This window comes from Falco rusticolus, chromosome 4 (genome assembly GCF_015220075.1).
Source record: "Falco rusticolus isolate bFalRus1 chromosome 4, bFalRus1.pri, whole genome shotgun sequence".
NCBI classification, from domain to species: Eukaryota; Metazoa; Chordata; class Aves; order Falconiformes; family Falconidae; genus Falco; species Falco rusticolus.
This window is the reverse complement of record NC_051190.1, coordinates 38019781-38036916: the sequence shown is the minus strand read 5'-3', so window position 1 is coordinate 38036916 and position 17136 is coordinate 38019781. Positions and strand designations below refer to the sequence as shown.

General features: G+C 44.4%; 1 protein-coding gene and 1 long non-coding RNA gene across 7 annotated transcripts in view; both read left to right on the top strand.

The window, feature by feature from the left end:
* Positions 1-17136, top strand: part of XPO6 (exportin 6) — a 55599-nt gene that overhangs the window by 167 nt on the left and 38296 nt on the right. For all 6 annotated transcript variants that reach the window (XM_037382988.1, XM_037382987.1, XM_037382984.1 and 3 more), the window contains exon 2: positions 16255-16345. In XM_037382988.1, the coding sequence (XP_037238885.1) occupies positions 16255-16345 (91 nt within the window). The remainder of the gene's footprint in view (positions 1-16254; positions 16346-17136) is intronic.
* Positions 189-2262, top strand: LOC119146004. Its single transcript, XR_005103596.1, has 3 exons — positions 189-583; positions 703-773; positions 912-2262. It is a non-coding gene; the product is annotated as an uncharacterized LOC119146004 (long non-coding RNA).

Sequence of the window (17136 nt, the reverse complement as noted above, 5' to 3'; positions counted from 1 at the left end):
GGGGAGGTGGGGGGACCCCGCTGCGCTCCGGCGGGGCCTGCGGCCTGTCCCGGGCCCGCCGGCCCTCAGAGCCTGCCCCCGATGCGGGCAGCGGGCGGCCCGGCGCCTGCTGGGGGGAGCCGCCTGGGCAGCGGCCCGGCCGGGGGCTGCGGGCCCCGGAGGCCCCGAGGGGCCCTCGGGTGTTCGGGGAGGCCTGCGCCCCCGGAGCCGCTGGGCTGGCACGTTTTAAAAAGCCCTGAAGGCTTCCCAGGAGCGTGTGTGCCCGGAGGGTGTTGGGAAATACAGGGATTTTTCCAGTGCTAGCAGTGGGCTTGCTCTGGTCGCCTCCAGTTTAGCCTTGGAAAAGCTGCAGAAATAACCTGGATTCCCTTCTGTGCAGAGTGTAATTTAATTCTGCTGTAGATACCGGTCTTCAGCTGCTTTCTAGCAGCAATAGCAGTCATAGCTGCATGCAGTCCTACCGAGAGATGCAGAACTGAGATACGGCGTGCTTTGATTTGCACAATCTCTTTTTCTCTTGATAAGAAGCAGGAGAAGAATCTTTAATCCATCGGGTGCACGCACAGTCAGGCTTGCAGGGCTGGTAGGTGGAAATCGTTCTTCAGGGGATCATGGTATTGCTCGCTATCGCCGTACCAAGTGCTGGCAGTGATGTGCTAAGTAACAACTGCTGTTCTTATTTTTCCCTTGTTCTACCTGCAGGGAAACGTTAAATTCCCAGACTTACTGGGTTGGCAAAGGGAAGCCACAGACATGTACTTTACAGTTGATCAGTAAGTAGAGATGTGTTCAGCAGCCCCGGATCTGCTCATGGAAACTGCCTCCTCTCTCTCAGTCCCGCTGAGTGAAGGCAGTAGTTACTGATTTAGTTTACAACCACTTTCTAATTTAAATTGTCTTAAATAACGTAGGCTCAGGCCTTGCACCTCTGGTCTTCAGGAAGCTGGGATCTTGGTTTGCAGTTGTGAATTTGCTTCACCCAAGAGCCAAAATAATCACATCTGCGCGTTGTTTGATGTGCTCCTGGTACGCTGTTGCTAGTTTACTGAAACCTTGCTCTCTGTAGCTCATCTAAGTTGAATTTCATTAGTCCCTGTGAGAGGCTTTGCTGCTCCACATGGTGTCTGCTGGGGTGGGATATGGCCTCCTAAATAAATACAGTAGCAGCCTGCTACTACTGGGTCTGCGTGCATGAGGGATGTACCTACCTGCTCAGGATGGACTCCTGACTTGTCTGTCATGTGTCACAGATCTCGCTGAATTTAACTTTGGCCAAAGCTAGAGCAAAAATTCTTTAGGTGAATACCCCAGGTTGAATAAGATGAAAAAATACTGTGGTTGAATTTGGAGAAATTGGTAGACCAGTTGTATATAACAAACTGTAGATCTGCATGCGGAAAGAAGTTAGAGTTTTGTGCTTCAGGGTGTGCACCAATAATTACAAGTGACAAAAGGACTTCTTAGTTCTTCCCTTGCCTTCGTGCAGGCGTGCACATTTATCCTCCTGAGTGACATCTTTTGTTTTTTTCCTTGAACATTCGATATTTGGTTCAGCTACAAGCCAGGTACTGGCTCTGGAAGTTGAGAAGCAGTCATCGGGCTATACTGCAGAATTTACTGGTGTAACTCATCATGTGACTACTGTGCAAGATTTTCCTTATGTTCCCATTTCCTTGGAGCTTACAGATGGGCCTGTTCTGCTAGCGTACCCTCCTTCCTGGAAACAGTTGGATAAGTGTGAAGATGAGATGCTGTAAGCCATACTGGGAACAAATAAAACACAATTAAACTCTGCTGTCAGAAATACAGACTTGTGGAAGCAGATTTTATTAGTTGAAGTTGAATTGGGTTGATACAGAAGGGAGTAAGCAATGAGTGCAGTAATGAGTTAAAGCTTGATTAACTGGGAAGGAATGTTAAGAACAAACTGTAAAGCCAGAGCTCTCAGTAAAGGCAGGAGGGGAAACTGGTGATGTGCAGCATACTCAGAAACTGCATGCGTGTCATAGAACAGGTGCCAGTTCAGTGTCCTTAGATGCAACTAATGGCTCAGAAATCTTATGCCACCCTTAGAAAGCTGGTTAGTTTCACAGGAAGCTTGAATCATTCTTTTGCTTTCTGAGGTATTTGTGAAGAGCAGCCCTGCTGCTGCGTCAAGCCTTCTGCACGTTGTATGTGTGTGGTGGTTATTACATGCTTGTGGCATGTCAGACGACTAATGCACATTGAGTGTCCACTAAATAGTTCTTGTACAGCATCCAATTTGAGGCTTTCTGTGAAAAGGTGAGTCAGCACTGATGTCCTATCTTTATAGAGAAAGTAGGGTATTGTGAAATACAGGCTTCTCAAGTGGATTTCTGTGGAGTCATGTTAACCTCTAAACACAGAGTAACAAGCTCCAGCTTAGGCACTCAGGTGGCACTCTTAGAGTGTTTCTCTTCTTTTAATAGACCACAAAATATTAATGTTTTGTTGGTCAACTTTTAGGAATCCTTCTAGATGATTTTAGCAAACAGCTTGAAAATAAATACTGTTCGTGGAAGTAATCCTCGAGTGCATTTGTGTTTTGCATCCTAATAAGCTATGCATTTCTCTCATCACTCATTCTTTCATCTTTTTCCTGTTTCTGCTAGCGAAGATGAACCATCTCTGAAACTGTCAGATCCCAGTTGTAATCTCCTGAGCATACCAGTCACCTGGCAAGTGTGTTAGTAACTCCCATGTGAGGTTGGAAGTCAGGTGATTACCTCCTAGCAAATGTATTCTTCAATTATGTGTGATTTGTATCCTGCCAGCAACTGGAAGAACAGCTCAGGAAAGGGGACTTTTTTCAGGAAATGCTGTTGTGTTAGGTATCAGATTTAAAGGTGTCATATGAAGTCAACCCTTCAGTCAAGGAACTGCAAACAGGCTTCTCAAACATGTTGGCTTTAGTTACAAAACAAGTCCCACTTCTTTCAGCTTATCACTAGGCCTCATGAGCGTGTAGCAAAGTGGGAATCAGACAATAGAAGTAGCAGCAGCAGATCCAAAGAAGCTCCCGTCCCTGTTCTGCCTGAAGCAAATCGAGCTTGCAAAAATGGAAGTAGGCAGTGGGCGTGTGTAGCTTGAATCTAAGTTTTCTACAGCAGCATCCTAGCTTTTACCTTATAGGCCTTGTTATTACCTTCCAATTTTTTTTTAGCGGTAAGCGCTGTCATTTTCTTATGCTTGAAGCTTCCTTTGGAGACCTGCAATGGTTTAAACCTTCCATTTGCTGAGGAATAAAGTATGTCTGGATTGCAGCATATCTAGCCAGGTAATGCTGGTGAGCTGTGGATTATTTTGGCACTGTTGGTTGCCAAGGAGCTTGCTACTGAATTACCAAAATAGCTCGTGTTTATTATGTATGCCAGTGTAGCTGAGCTGGTGGCCTTAAGGCCCAGATCAGGTCTGTGGGCTGTGAACCATTCCTGCGGTTTTGGGACCACTGCCGATGGCTACTGTGCAAGGGGGCTGAGGACATCGTTGTGGCAGGAGGCAGCAGCAACTTCCTGCTTTTGCAGAAAAACCCTGCCTGGCTGTCCCATTGTGCCAGAGATGCTTAAGTCACGTTTGGGCTGCTGCCGCCCGTTCGTGAGGCAGGTGATCTATGGGACTGCGTTGCCAGAAGAAGAGATGGAGAAAAGAGGGTGAAGCTGAAGAGGGTGTGCTGTGGCGGGCAGGAAGCGCTCGCTCATAGTGAGGTGGCCTCTGCTTGCGGAAGGTTTTTGAGACCAAGAGGGAGCTGGAGCGTGTCGTCCCCTCCCCCCGGCAGTGCCTGCTCTGACACTGCCGGCTGATGTGCAGCATCAAAACTAGATGGCTGTGGTGTAGTAGACTGAAGTTCTGTCAGCTTTCTGTACGTCCCCTTAAAGTACATAGCTTAAAAATAAAAGTCAACCCTTTATAAAACCATTCGAACTCCATCTACTGAGTAGGCAAACAAGAGAATAGGAACTTCGAAGTTCTGACCTCAGCTCCAACATTGGGCTTCCTTTTTGGGCCTTCAAGTCACATCATAACTTGCTGTGCCCCTTCATTATTCCTGCTTTATTAAACCGTGAGACGGCAGCTGAGACTTGCCGCTGGTGAGCTGTCACACACATTGATTAGCTCTGCAGCAAAGCCTGTGTGGCACCGTGTGGTGTGAGGCTCTGCCCGCTGTGACCCCTGCGGCAGCACCCTCTGCCTCAGCTGGCCCTGGTGAAGCTCAGCCTGTACGGCACTGCTGGCAGTTAGGAGAAAGGGGAATCGGAATGGAGTTTGTAGCAGGGAAGCTCATCCCGAGCATGGCTGTTAAGGATGCTTCCCCCAGGATGAAAGATTTTTTTCCGACGAAAATAGCGATTTAGCAGAATGGTTATACGCAATGCCTTTCAGGATCTATAATAATTACATGTGCCACATTTCAAAGACCTGGGTAGCCAAATGTAGGCGGTATTATCTCCAGTCGGACTAAGAGGTATTAAGGCAAAATTGTTGAGCCTCAAGGTCCACTAAACTACCTTGGAAAGCTGCTTACTGCTAGATGATGAGCATGGCAATCCGCTGATAGATGAATGTTGCTTATTGCGATTATTTTAGTAGAAAAGCATTAAAAGCTGGCATGTACTGCTACTAAGCTCATGCAGTGGGGCTCCATGCTGCGAAGAGATCGCTCAGTGTCCGGATACCTAAAAGCTCTGAGGAATTTGTGTTTGGTTATTTTAATGCATGTTATGAGGTGTTGCCATTTAGATCGGGGAGAAGGAGCTGCTGTTATTGTTACTGTATTTCTTAATGTGTGTTAGTATATGCAGAGTAGAAAAACATGCAGCTTTTATATGTGTGGGCTGATACCTGTCTGCTAGAATAATGTGTCCTAACATTATCCTTCATAAGTCAGCAGATACTTCCTGTTAGTAACTGCGTTTGTATTTGGGTCACCGCTGGTTTGGCCTTCTCTGCATCCCAGGTGTTGACACGGCAGTCTTCTGCTTTTGGAGAAATAAAATGTTTGCCAGCTTTGTTTTGTCAAAATAGAATGCTTAGAATACCATCTATAGAGGCAAAGTGCATAGCATGTGCCTGTTCTTTTGTGAAAGTGTTGTTCCAACAAAAGCGTAAATACTAAGTTTGGTAGAGGAAAGCCATTGCCTTTTTATGATTATGATGTTCAAGAAGTTGCTTACTCATCTGGGCAGCTCTTGGGGCTCATTTCTGTGGCCAGAAATGGAATGGGTCCTCTGGTGAGAGCCTCTGTCCTCTGGCAGGTTGGGAATGGGGCATCTTCTCTGAGCCTGGGCTCAGGAGCACCTATGGTTTATGGAATGTGTTTCTGTGGTGAAGCAAGTTTTTCCCGTTCTTACCTTCTCCCCATCCACGTGTCTTACTTCTTTCTTTATCCACATTTCTGTTTTCCATTTACAGTTAGGATCGGAAGCTTTCGCTCTTCTGGCAACATCACAAACTCCTTACTTTCCGCCCCCCCCCCCCAGTCTTCCCTGTTCCCTCACCTATGGGGATCATGCCCAGAATAAATTTATTTTATCATTTCCCAGCCATTTGAATTCATGCTGCAAATTATCTTTTATTTATTTCGGCATCTCCAAGTTTGTGGCTGGGTCTGCAAGTCTATCTGTATTTTTAGCAGTTTGACTTAATATTTTATTACAGCTTTAATTGCAGCATGAATTTCTTCCCAGGAGGGATTGTCGTGATTCCTTTTTGTCCCCTCTTTTGAGAAAGGAGCATACTCATCTGTTTTGTATACTGGCTTGTCAGGATGCCAAAGTCAGCATTGAACGCAGGGGCTGCAGCCTTCCAGAAGAGAAGAGTGAGGGTTTTTTTCCATACAGGAGAGGGTTTTGTCAGAAAAATCTGTGTTGTGCTTGGTTGATTCTCTCCTGCTGCAGTGGGTAAAAACAGAACAGATTGCTTCTGAGTAGCAATACTCCCTAGTCCTTTTCTTTGGGATTAAGGGCAGGTTTTTTTCTCTGAAGTTTTGCTTGGTGGTGTTTTGGGTTGTTTTCCCCTTGGAGTAATAGCTGGTGTCTAAGAACAGTGTGTTTAAAGTCAAGGTCTGGAAGGGATACAGTAATGACAGCTATGCTGTAGTGGTTAGATTTGTTGTTCCCCATATCGTTACCCTGTTCCTTCGCTTATGGGTGATAAGACTGAATTTTCTGCAATTCCTTGGCTTTCTTTTTGCAACTGTTAAAGAAAAAAAAAAAAAGGGATGACGATGTGATCTATGGCCTGTAATCTCTGATGTGCAACCATGAGGTGCTCGGGAGCAAATCTGTTTCTGCTTCCACCATGGCTGAGGGCTGCACCAGCAGCTCCTCTGATCCCACCAGCAACCCAGGAGAAGCAGTGTTTTGTGATGGGGAGAGGTGAAGGAGGAAAAGGCTGCTTTGCAGCAGTTTCAGCGGCTTTTTCTTGTTTCCTGCTGGCACTTGATGAGGCGGGCCAGGTCATGTTGACCAAAGTCTAGTTATGCTTCAGCCTGTCAGAGCTCCCCAGTCCTGGGGCAGATAGCCCTGTGTCCGCCTGTCGGAGCCCCCCGGTCCCAAGATGGATAGGATAGCCCTGTGTCCACCCATTGGAGCCCCCCACTCCAGTCCCAGGGCAGATAGCCCTGCAACCATCCCTGGAGGCTGCACACGATGTTGCCCCAGAGCTGCAGGAGATGCAGGAGTGAGAGGCAGGCTGCTGTTGTGAAATACCCCCAAGTGCAGAAGCATTGCAGATATCAACATCTTGTTTTTAAGTGGACTAGATGTTCTTCCTGCATGTGCTGTCCTTTGGAAACATTTAAAATGGGGGGGGGGGGGAAGTCTAGCTGAGTTATTCCCATGGTGTTATCCATGATAGTTTCATTATACAGTCTTAAGTGCCCAACACAAGTTTTAATGCTCTTGCCAGGAATTAAATTTGCAATATTGCAGGTGTGTTTTTTTTCCCACCCCCCCCCCCTCTTTTGACAAGGAGTGAGGGTCATGTATCTTATTTTTGTGTAGTGTGATCATACGTCCTTGGCAATCAGGTCCAGCTGGTGTAATACATTGCGTAAGGTATAATCCTTCTCCCAAGTTTACGATAAACCTTGCACTGATGTCACATTGCATAGTCTGGTGTTGGGAGTTTTTCTGCAAGGTAATAGACTTAATCCTGCCAGGCAGAAGTGGGTGTCGGAGAACTACCTGGAAAATGAGCAGCTGGGATGTGTCAGTGCAGTTAAAAATTCAGCAGGTTCAAAGATCTGTAGATGGAGCTGCATCTGAAGTGCCACTTTAAGAAATATGCTGAATAATTGTTTTCTTTTTACATTTGCTTTCTTTTTTGCTTGTCCTGGTGCTTTCCATTTCCCACTTTGCATATGTACATACTTTCAGAGACTCCTTAAGGTAGGATTGCAAACAACTGCAATTCAGAGTGTTTGTCTAGGTATTGTGAGTTGTCTGTAGGTTGAGCAGCTTATATGTGGCTTTGCAGACGGTAAAGCATTTGAGAAGTGTTTCTAAAAATCTGTTAATGCATCTTGGAAGGCTTGGTGCTGATATGCAAGCATGCCAGGTTTATGACTCCTATGCTTAGCATCTTTTTTTCTAGTCTCTTTGGTCAAAGCAGCTGCCACATTTGGACAAGTGCTTAAGAGCAAGCTTTTTAGCATTTTTAAGTATCATATATCCATCTGTAAGAGCCAGAATAGTGTTCTTTGTAGGAAGACTGTTGAAATTTGTATAGGTGTGTTTTTTAAAAGTCTTCAGCTAGAAAGGCCATACTTTGTACCTTTCATAAGTTCATTTTATGTGCTGCTGCTTGTCTGTTGTTCTGGACCATTTGAGTAAGAAGTTGCAAGCATTTTTCTTAACACGTTTTTATTTCTATGGATGATTTTTATAAGGACTTTTTTATTCCCTCCACAAATACCCTCCCCCACCCAACATACTTATGCTTAAAATAGTATGGCTGTGGGATCTTTCTGACCTGCCTTTTTACAACTTGGGTTACTTCACCTAAAACAGCAGGGGAAGTGTTACCTCAAAATCAGTTAAGTTGCATGTGTTTGTTTGGGCCAGCCCTGTGGTTCTGTTTGTGCAAGCCTAGATTTGCTTATGCAGAGAAAAGGGAAGTGATTTGTGACTTGTGACTGTGGTCCTGGCACTCATGCACGAGCATCGCCGCATAGGAAAGGATGGGATCTCCCTCGAGGTGTGGCAGGCTCGATGGAAGCTTGGGAACCCAGCAAAGGGAGCGTGTGAGGGGAGAAGACAGACCCAAACACTGAGATTGCAAAACTGTTGCCTTTAGAGATGCAAGCTTCTAGACTTCACTGGAAGACTCTGAGTTATTTCTGTACTCTGGGAGAGAACCATAGTCACCTTGCAGTGTTTCAGCATCTGTGAAGTGACATGTGGCTAGCTGACTGCCCTCAGCAGATGACCAACCTTGTGGGGTGTCCATCTGAAGACCCTACTGTGACTTTATGGCTTGGTTTTTTCTCATTATACCTAAACAGAAAATTTGTTATCGGTGATGGCAGTGGCTGAGAACTGTCTGAACAGAGTGTCTACTGAGGAAAGTCTAACAACTGTAGCCAAATTGTCAAATTTAAGTCCTAAGTCCAAAAAGTGCCACCTGTACCCACCTGGGACCCCTGTGCTAGGGTGATACGCAGTTGGTATGGTGCAGAATATTGATCTCAAGTAGTCTGCTTTGGATACTTCTGCACTTCTCATCTGCATATCATTATTTTAGCAACTACTTGTTTGGGGAAATAATGTGTTGCTAAGTCTTTTCCAGCAGCTGAACTGCAGTAAATCGATTGGCAAGTCAGGAGTGCATGGCCAGCCCACCTTCCCCTGGCAGCGGGGGCCCGCAAATTGCTCTTGTGCTTGTCCTCAGCAAGAGTGTGGCTTGTAACGGCACTGTGTCTAAATCTTACCTTGCTTATGACAGCTTGCGATGATTATTTTATGCCTTTGGTGGGTTTCTAAGAGCTTCTAGGTGTTGAATTTTAATGCTTTATGCATTCTGTGTTTCCATCTAATGAACATCTTTTCTGAACAGCAAAGCAAGCAAAGCAAAATGCTTGGTGAAGGACATGCTGGCTACTGGACCTGATGGTGTCGATTCAGAGTTACCGGTTTAGAAAGAATCAGACCTGGACATTTGAGCCTGTTAGTCAGAGTTCAGCCTTAAAACCTGAAGCCTGGTTAACTGAACCTGCCTGTACAAGAAGATTTAAGAAATAAGATCCCTTAAGTATTCAAAAAGGTGCCTGATTACTTGTATAGCAGGCAGTGTTTACAGGTAAGATGATCTCTTTATCCTGTTTGAGAAATCAGATTACCACTTCTGGCTCTCAATAGCCTGTTCCACACATCAGTGTTCAGCCTGTGGTCGTTTTGGGGCCTTAGCTGATATTTAAGTAAAATGCATTGATTCCTGAAGCGCAGTCTGGGGTTTCTGAAGTGATGGGTTGTACAGGCAGAAGGGCCTTGAGCACCTCTGGTGCTGGATGTCGGCTTTGTTGCAGCCAGGAGATCGAGGGTAGCATGAAGCCTTTATTCCTCCCGCAGATTGCCTTGAGGTAGAACAATAAGTCATTTCTTTTATGGTAGTTTTTTTGCTGAAATTGTGGTACAACAGAAATGAGTTTACAAAATCTCATCTCATTAGTGAGCTGCCAAAGCTGTGACCCTTGAATCGAATGAACCAGATAAGTGGGATGTATTCTGCAGCCAGGAGGTCTCTTGAAATGGCACCAGGAGCCTGAACTGTTCTCAAAGCACAGAGTGAAGCTGTCTAGTTTCGGTTCATTAAACCACAAAAACATCTCTGAAATGCAACGAGGAAACCAAGAATAAAGACTGAGCCTTGTCGTCTTGATACCATCAGCAGTGTGCTGCCAGGGAGCACGTATGGTGCAGGGTCTGTGTGCTGTCTCCCAATTTAAGGTCTCTGCGTGAGTTACGCTGATAAGGAGACCCTGGGAATGTGTGAAGCCCCGGACTTGTAAAATCATTAGTTGGAAATGATTAAATATAGTAGGTAACACCACCTTTGAGCTGCAGAACTCTGCCTCTCAATAGTATGCGTTCATCCTTTCTAGAGGATGTGCTGGGTTTTGTACAAGTTCTTAAAAAACACTTCATAATTCTACTTCTATTGCTAAAAGTAATAATGCACTTCTTTCTTGAACTTGGTTGCATCGAGTGACCCAAGGCTGTTCCAAAGGTTCACTGAAGTGGTGATAATATCTGTGCTTTGCAGGTAGCTGCCAAAAAAAAAAAAAAAGGCCTTTGTGACCTTCACAAGCAGACTTAGAGTGACCACAGTCTTTCTGAGAGTGTAGTTACTAATTTATGTGTTCATTATCATATTATGTTAGGGCTTGGGCAGGAAGGGGCTCTGAAAGACACCCTGGTAATTCTTAAATGAGTAAATTAGTACCTTAGCACATATGCATGTTGGTTAGGTATGTGTACTATTAAATTAGTCTCGATTGAGTTTCCTTAAAAATTATCTACAACAGTAAACCCAAAAAATTATAATTATAGAAGGAAGAAAATTCAGCAGCTAAAGTGTGGTGGTTTGTATTTGTCTGTGTATAACTGTACTGTTAAATAACTGTGCAAAATTGGAAGCAGAAGGCTCCCAGGTGGAAGAAGATGGGACAGTGTAACTTAGCAGAGGCAGGGTGATGATGAGTTATTTTATACTAGCAGCTGCCATTGTGTTGTGTGTGTGATTTTTCTTTTTTCTTAACCATATTCACTGGCTTGTTGGTGGCATTATAGCAATTCCTGCTGGGAATGCTGCAAGCAGGTTTCACACTGCTCTCCTGCAGTCCCTCCTCTCCTGGAAGAGTTGCTCATTACGAGCACAAGCTGGTAGATGTAGCTGATACTCACTTTAGCAGAGCTGCATAAGATGTGGTAAGATCCAAATCTCGATAAGCAAGAGGAGGCTGAATTGTGCTGGGCGGTGTGTCTTGTACTGGTGATGGTAGGAGACATGGTGGGTAGGAAGGGGACATAGATGCAGGCTCAAAAAAAATTAGGAAGCCAGGGCTGTGCTGGGAAGCGATCTGCATTTGCTATCAATATCTGGTGTAGGGAGGCTTTATGGGCTGGTAGGTGTTAGATGCAGTGTGAAAAGTGCTTCAGCAGTGCAGGTATTGAAGGCAAGGATGGAACAAGAGTGGGTGTCTGAATTAAATACACGATGGGGTGCAGAGGGGTGGTGAGTAACAGTTCCTGAACAGAAAGACATCCCGTCCTCTTTAAATATAGAGATGCTGAAGGGGGTTTAGATCGGTGGTGAGGGCTTCTGGGGTTCAGCAGTGCAAGTGTTTCTCCTGCTTGCCACTGAAGGAGGTGTTAAGGTTCAGCTTGTGTGGTGTAAAATCCATGCTTCCACATCAAAGGAAGGCGTTCCAGTGCTGCCTGGGGGATGGCTGAAGTCACTTTTGTAATGTTGCAACTGCAGTTAACATCTTATTAGAAAAAGCTTTGTAGAGGAATCACCTTGATTTTTGTCTTGGAGTGATAACCATTTCCAAACACATTTAAAAAAAAAAAATAAACAGGCCTAACCCTCCTTGTAATTTGTCATCTGCCTGAGTTGCCATATTTAGAGAATCGTCTCTGTGATCGATATTCTACCGAGCTGTTAATAGCAAACACTAAAAGGTTAACAGCTTGTGTTTTTATGGCAAAGCATTAGTGAAAAGCTTTCCTCTAAAAGAAACAATTGCTTTGGAGAATGTAAAATGAATTAAAAAGATAGGAAGTGAACTCTAAATGAAAGCACTTCAGGAGAAAATTGAAATAGCTTTATAAAGTGCTTTCATATCTTCTAAAATGATCAGGTATTTGAAGGGGTGGGTGGGGTTGTCTCTAGTTATATGCAAACTAAAATCAGTGTTGTATCTTCTATTAAATATGCAGTGTCTGAATTGCAATCCAAAATTCATTCCTCTGTTCTTCGTCAGAGTAGGACAGGTAGCTTGTTCTACCTGAATGCTTTAGTCTGCAGGCTAAACTGAACTTGTTACGGAGTCCTGGTTTAAGCAGCAAGGTACAAAGGTTTCGCTTCTCTAGAGCTTTATTGAGGTGCGGTGAACTGGAGTTTGAACAGCCTAAAATGCAGTAAGCTGGCAGCTACTAAACTATTTTTCTCATTAATCAAGAGAAATCTGTTAATGGCTCATACATCTTAAAATGTAATTGAATGGTAGCCCTGAAATCAGCTGGCACATCCAGGTTTTATAGATCCTTCTTTTGTACTTTGGATGGAGAATGTCTTTGGATGTGCAAGTTCTTGGTAGCAGATCTCATAATTTCTATCAAAATAGGAAGTTGTAGTCTCAGCTGTGAATCTGTTGTCTTTCTGGTTGTGTGAGGAGGGTGTTAAAAGTTGAACCTCATACATAAATGGTATGAGTAAGCAGCTACACAGCTCAGGTTTGGTAACTGTAGTGAAACACCTTTAGCAAACTTAGAGGCAAAAATGGATATGGTAAGGATTGAAAGGGGTGCTCTCCCACCCTGATCCATATCAAGTCATGCTCAGATCAGGTGGGGCAGTTCCAGGGACAGCAGACATGCGACAGACCTGACCCTTGCCCGGTCCCTGCAGCACAAACTCAGCATAGCACAGCTGCAGTTAACAGCACCTATTTTGGGGAGAATGGGCTGTGAGATGCTATCCTGGAAACAACTTCTAGGTGCAAGGATGGGTGTCCTGCTGGAACACAAGAATTTGTAGCTGCTGGTGCACTAGCATTTAGACCCACTACTTTCATGTGTCACTAACTTCTTCACCTAACTGAGCTGTGACCGAGGACATCGTCTGTGGCTGGAGGATCTGCTGAATCTGGCAACTATAATCCTCCCTGCGGGTCAGAGCTCACTGCAAGCAGCATTCATAGAATTCAGTATATATTTCTCAAATGGTTGACAGAAGAGAGCAAATGGTATTTCCCAGTGGTTCGGTCCCACCCTGGGAGAGGCACTGGGGTGGGGGTGGAGGGGGTCAGATTTTACAACTTGTGAAAGCGGTGGGAAGTATTCCTATTTTAATAGTTGAGTATTTTGTAATGCCTTATGAGGGTGAGGCAAACTGCTCTTACCCAGAAAGCATGTAGTAAATTCTAGTAGCGATGGTCCAGACTTCACGACTTTCCTTGCAAACCTTTAAAAATCTATGGATGACCCAAATGGTTGAATTTCAGACCAGTCAGAAATGGAACGGAGCGCTGCTGGGTCTGCCTGCCCATGGGGTTTGGTCTTGTCCTGACTCTGCAGTCCTTAATGCGGCTGCGTTGCTGCTTGGGATCCGGATTAGTTGGCGTTCCTCTTGGCTGACGATACTTCCCTGTTCTTTTCTTCAATGCAGAGTAAACACTGAGCCCTGGAAGAAGAAAGCACATTGCATGTTAATGTGAGCAATAATACTGAGGTGCAGCTGGAAATAGTACAGCCAGGTACAGCCGCAGGTCCTACGAACAGCTCTACTTTTATTAGTCTCACTAGATAATCTACTTTCTGGTGTGTCTGGATATAGGTACAGTAAATTTCCTCTGCGGCTCTCCAACAGCATGTGCCCTCTTTATCTCACTGACCTAGTTATCGGAGCCTTTGCTCGAGAGGTGGGTGATTGCTGCATGCTCCAGGAACGGTTAACTTGAGGAATACCCAAGGGCATTAGCAAATGCAGAACGATGCTATCCACCTGTTGAAGTCCTGCCGGTAGCTAGGATGGGGGGCACTTGGCGTGGCCATTGGAGAGCACCTAGGGGAGGACCTGGGAGAGGCTTTCCAGGGCCCGTTGTGGGCTGGGCTTTAATTACTTCAGACAGTTTGTGCTGCTCCACCTTTCTTCGGTCAAACCTCCAGAATAGCTGGGAGAAGTCAAATAGGAGAAGAAAACAATCTGGGAGGTCATGCTGTTTCGTGCTGCCCAGGTTGGCCTTGGATTCTGGCCAGCCTGGGCTTTTTATGCCAATGTAAAATGCTTGTGTTGTGCTCTGGTTTCTTTTTTGCTTTTGACGTGTTCAACATTGTGATGGTGATGGTTTTATATAAAAGATTAAGCGTGTTCCTAGGAGAAGGCTCTGTCATCTTCAAAGCCAAGGTAGTCTGAAGTCAGCGGAGGATGTGTCAGATGCTCAAGATTTATGAGAACTCTGCAATTTATTTCCAAATGTAGGAAATAAATCTTGAATCTTGGAAAAGAATTAACTACTCTTCCTAAAGAAGTATTGAATTAACTATTCCAAAATGATTGAACCCTGCCATTCCTGCGTGAAGACCTAACACTCCTCTGTGAACTGAGGTGATCTTGGTCTTGGCTGGTGGAGGGGTGGAGTGGAAGAGCAGTGCTTCTGGCACAGGAATCTGCAACAAATTGATCTGCCCAACATTTGGAAACCCCTCTTTGGGGCTTTAGCATTAGAAACTGCTGGTGAGACTTCCTCAGTGTTGAGCAGCAGAGAAAGTAAACTGCATGTAAACATGAAAAAGTTGGATATGTTGGTCTGGATCTAGTTGGAGGAACTTGCAACAATATGCGATGTCCCAGAAAGAAACGCATAGAAATGGCAGTGTGGCTATATCCAAATGTCATTAAAGACTCCACTTAATCAATTATTATTTTTTTTGAGTGAGGCTTTTATCTATAGTGTTGCTGTTATCTGGGAAATGGTGACTGGCAGGAGGAGACTGTTCGGTGGCTGAAGGGCCGCTGGCTTCAAGGGGAAGTTTACAGTGCGAAGGACTGTTTGCAGAAACCATGTATAAATGGATTAAAGCGGTCATAATGGGTGCTTGATCTTGCTTAAGCTGTCAAAGTGGCTTTGATTTGATTGTAGGTTATTTTAAGCCAATTTCCCACTAACAATGTTTCTGCTAAAATAGTCCTTGCTTTCTAGAGCAGGTCTTTAAAAAGAAAAAAAAAAGTAAAAAAGGGAGGAAGGAAGAGGAAAGGGTGGATGAAATTCAATATTCCTTTGTAACTGAAAATGCTCCTACAGAGCATCCATTTCCAGTTGTTTGCAGAGCAGAGCTGAACTGGTATTCCCATGCTGTTGTGTTGAGTTTTCAGTTCTCCCGGGGATTAATCCAATCCTGGGCTGTTTGGGGAGGGTCTCCTGCTGCTTAGCCCTATGGTGGTCCTTGGGGAGACAGCTGTAGGTGGAAATGGGAACTAGCAGAAGCCCGTAGTGTTTCTGCAAATTGTCTCACTTGTTTACGTCTTTGCAGAAGATTGCCAGGCATGGTTTTGTTTCTGCTTTTATTTTCTTGACTCAGAACTTTCAGTTTTCTTTAATGGTTTACTTTGTTTCTGTACAGAGGAAGGTCGGGGCTTGAATCTTGATGCATTTATTATTGATAGCATGCATTGAAAACATTAGAAGAATGACTAATGGTACGGTCTGTGTTGTAGCAGTAGTGTTTTCTAAGGCTATCCATTATCAGGCTTAGACTGAAAGGGAAGTGTGGTGAGAGGCTGAGCTGGATGGTGAGCTGTTACTAGAATAAAATCATCCCACCCCCAGAGTCCTGCAAAACTATAGTGACCTTGCAACAACTGGATACTAATCGTGACAACTTTTTTTAGGACTTAAAAATACTGAGCTATAACGGATAAATTCCAATAATAAAAGCTAAATTTGGGGATGTGATTTTTGTTTTTCTTGACTCAAATTGCTGAATACTTGTGTATTGCTTTTCAAAGTGCTGGAAATGCCCTAATCCTTCAAGCTGCTACTTCCTGAGCACTGTTGGTATTGCAGGTGGCAGCACTGCACAGTGTGGCACCAAGGCAAAGGTATCAGGAGTCCTCTCCAAGTTTGTGTTCCCCGTGCTATCGCTGTATTTATTATCTAAGCATTTGAAAGCATCTTCACTTGAACTTGCTGTCTTTAAGAATTATTTTACAAGGATGAGCTGACTTAAAATTACTAAATGCTGCCAAAAAAAAAAAGGAAGCTTCTTGTATTGTTTTCATCAGTTATTGCAGCTGAGCAAATGGTCCTTCATGTCCAAAGCTTTCACTTGCAGTGGACAAATCTTGTTGCTACTTGACACCAATGAGCAGTTTAAATTGCAGATTATTTCACCTTGCACCTGGGCTTCATGCTCTTGTTGTTTTTTTAGGTGACATGAACTGTATGGGCATCCTGTGTGCAAGTCAGAGCAGAAATTAGTTTTAACTTTTTCCTTTAAATGTCATTCCCAGGCATCTGAAGAGGCCTCGCTACGGGCTTTGGAGAGCCTAATGACAGAGTTTTTCCACAATTGCACAACAAATGAGCGGAAACGCGAGATAGGTGAGTTCATGCCACCTCTAAAGGCTGGTCCCCTTTGCTGTCTGCCCTTTGCTTTCTGCTGCCTGCAGACCTCGGCAGAGGTGACTCGGGTATGTTAAATATAGCAGATGAAAGTGCTCTGTCTGATACCAAACTGCACCTTAGTCTCTTCTGCTTATGTATGAATTTGAAGTAAAGACTTATATAGTTTGGGTTTCAGAGATCCCATGGCAGGTCCTGTGGATAATTAATATGTAGGTAACTGTCTACTGCTGTGAGCACAGAGATGTGGGGGTTTTTTCGTCAAAGGTAGAAAGTTGGTTAGGGTAGGAGAAGGGTGTTACGTTTTTCTCTGTCTGTACATGGTTGAATTACATGTCGTGGAAAACATCTACTGCCTAGAGATGGAGCATGGACTTCAAATGTCTTCAGCATTAAGCATGGAAAGCGGAAGACTGTCCCAGTTAATATGAAATTACACATAGGAATAAACAGTGAGGTTTCATTTTGGCTGGTGTTATTGAATATGTCCTTCTGAAAGCCAGCAGAGATCTTACAGGTGCTCTAGATTAGCTTCTTGTATCTGTGGTTAATGGCTGTAAATAGACAGTTTGATTTTTATTCTCAAACTTCTGACATTTCTAACTTGAGTGCCAAAAGTATGATCAGCATGAAAGACTTTGCCCAGAAATCTGGTAAAATAAAGAATAAACTACTAGACAGGTTTATTCTTTTTTCCTATTGTGGAGGTCTACTGTGGAAAAGTAAGCCTTCCGTATCCCCCATGTTCCTGCTTAAGTTGCAGGAAAGAA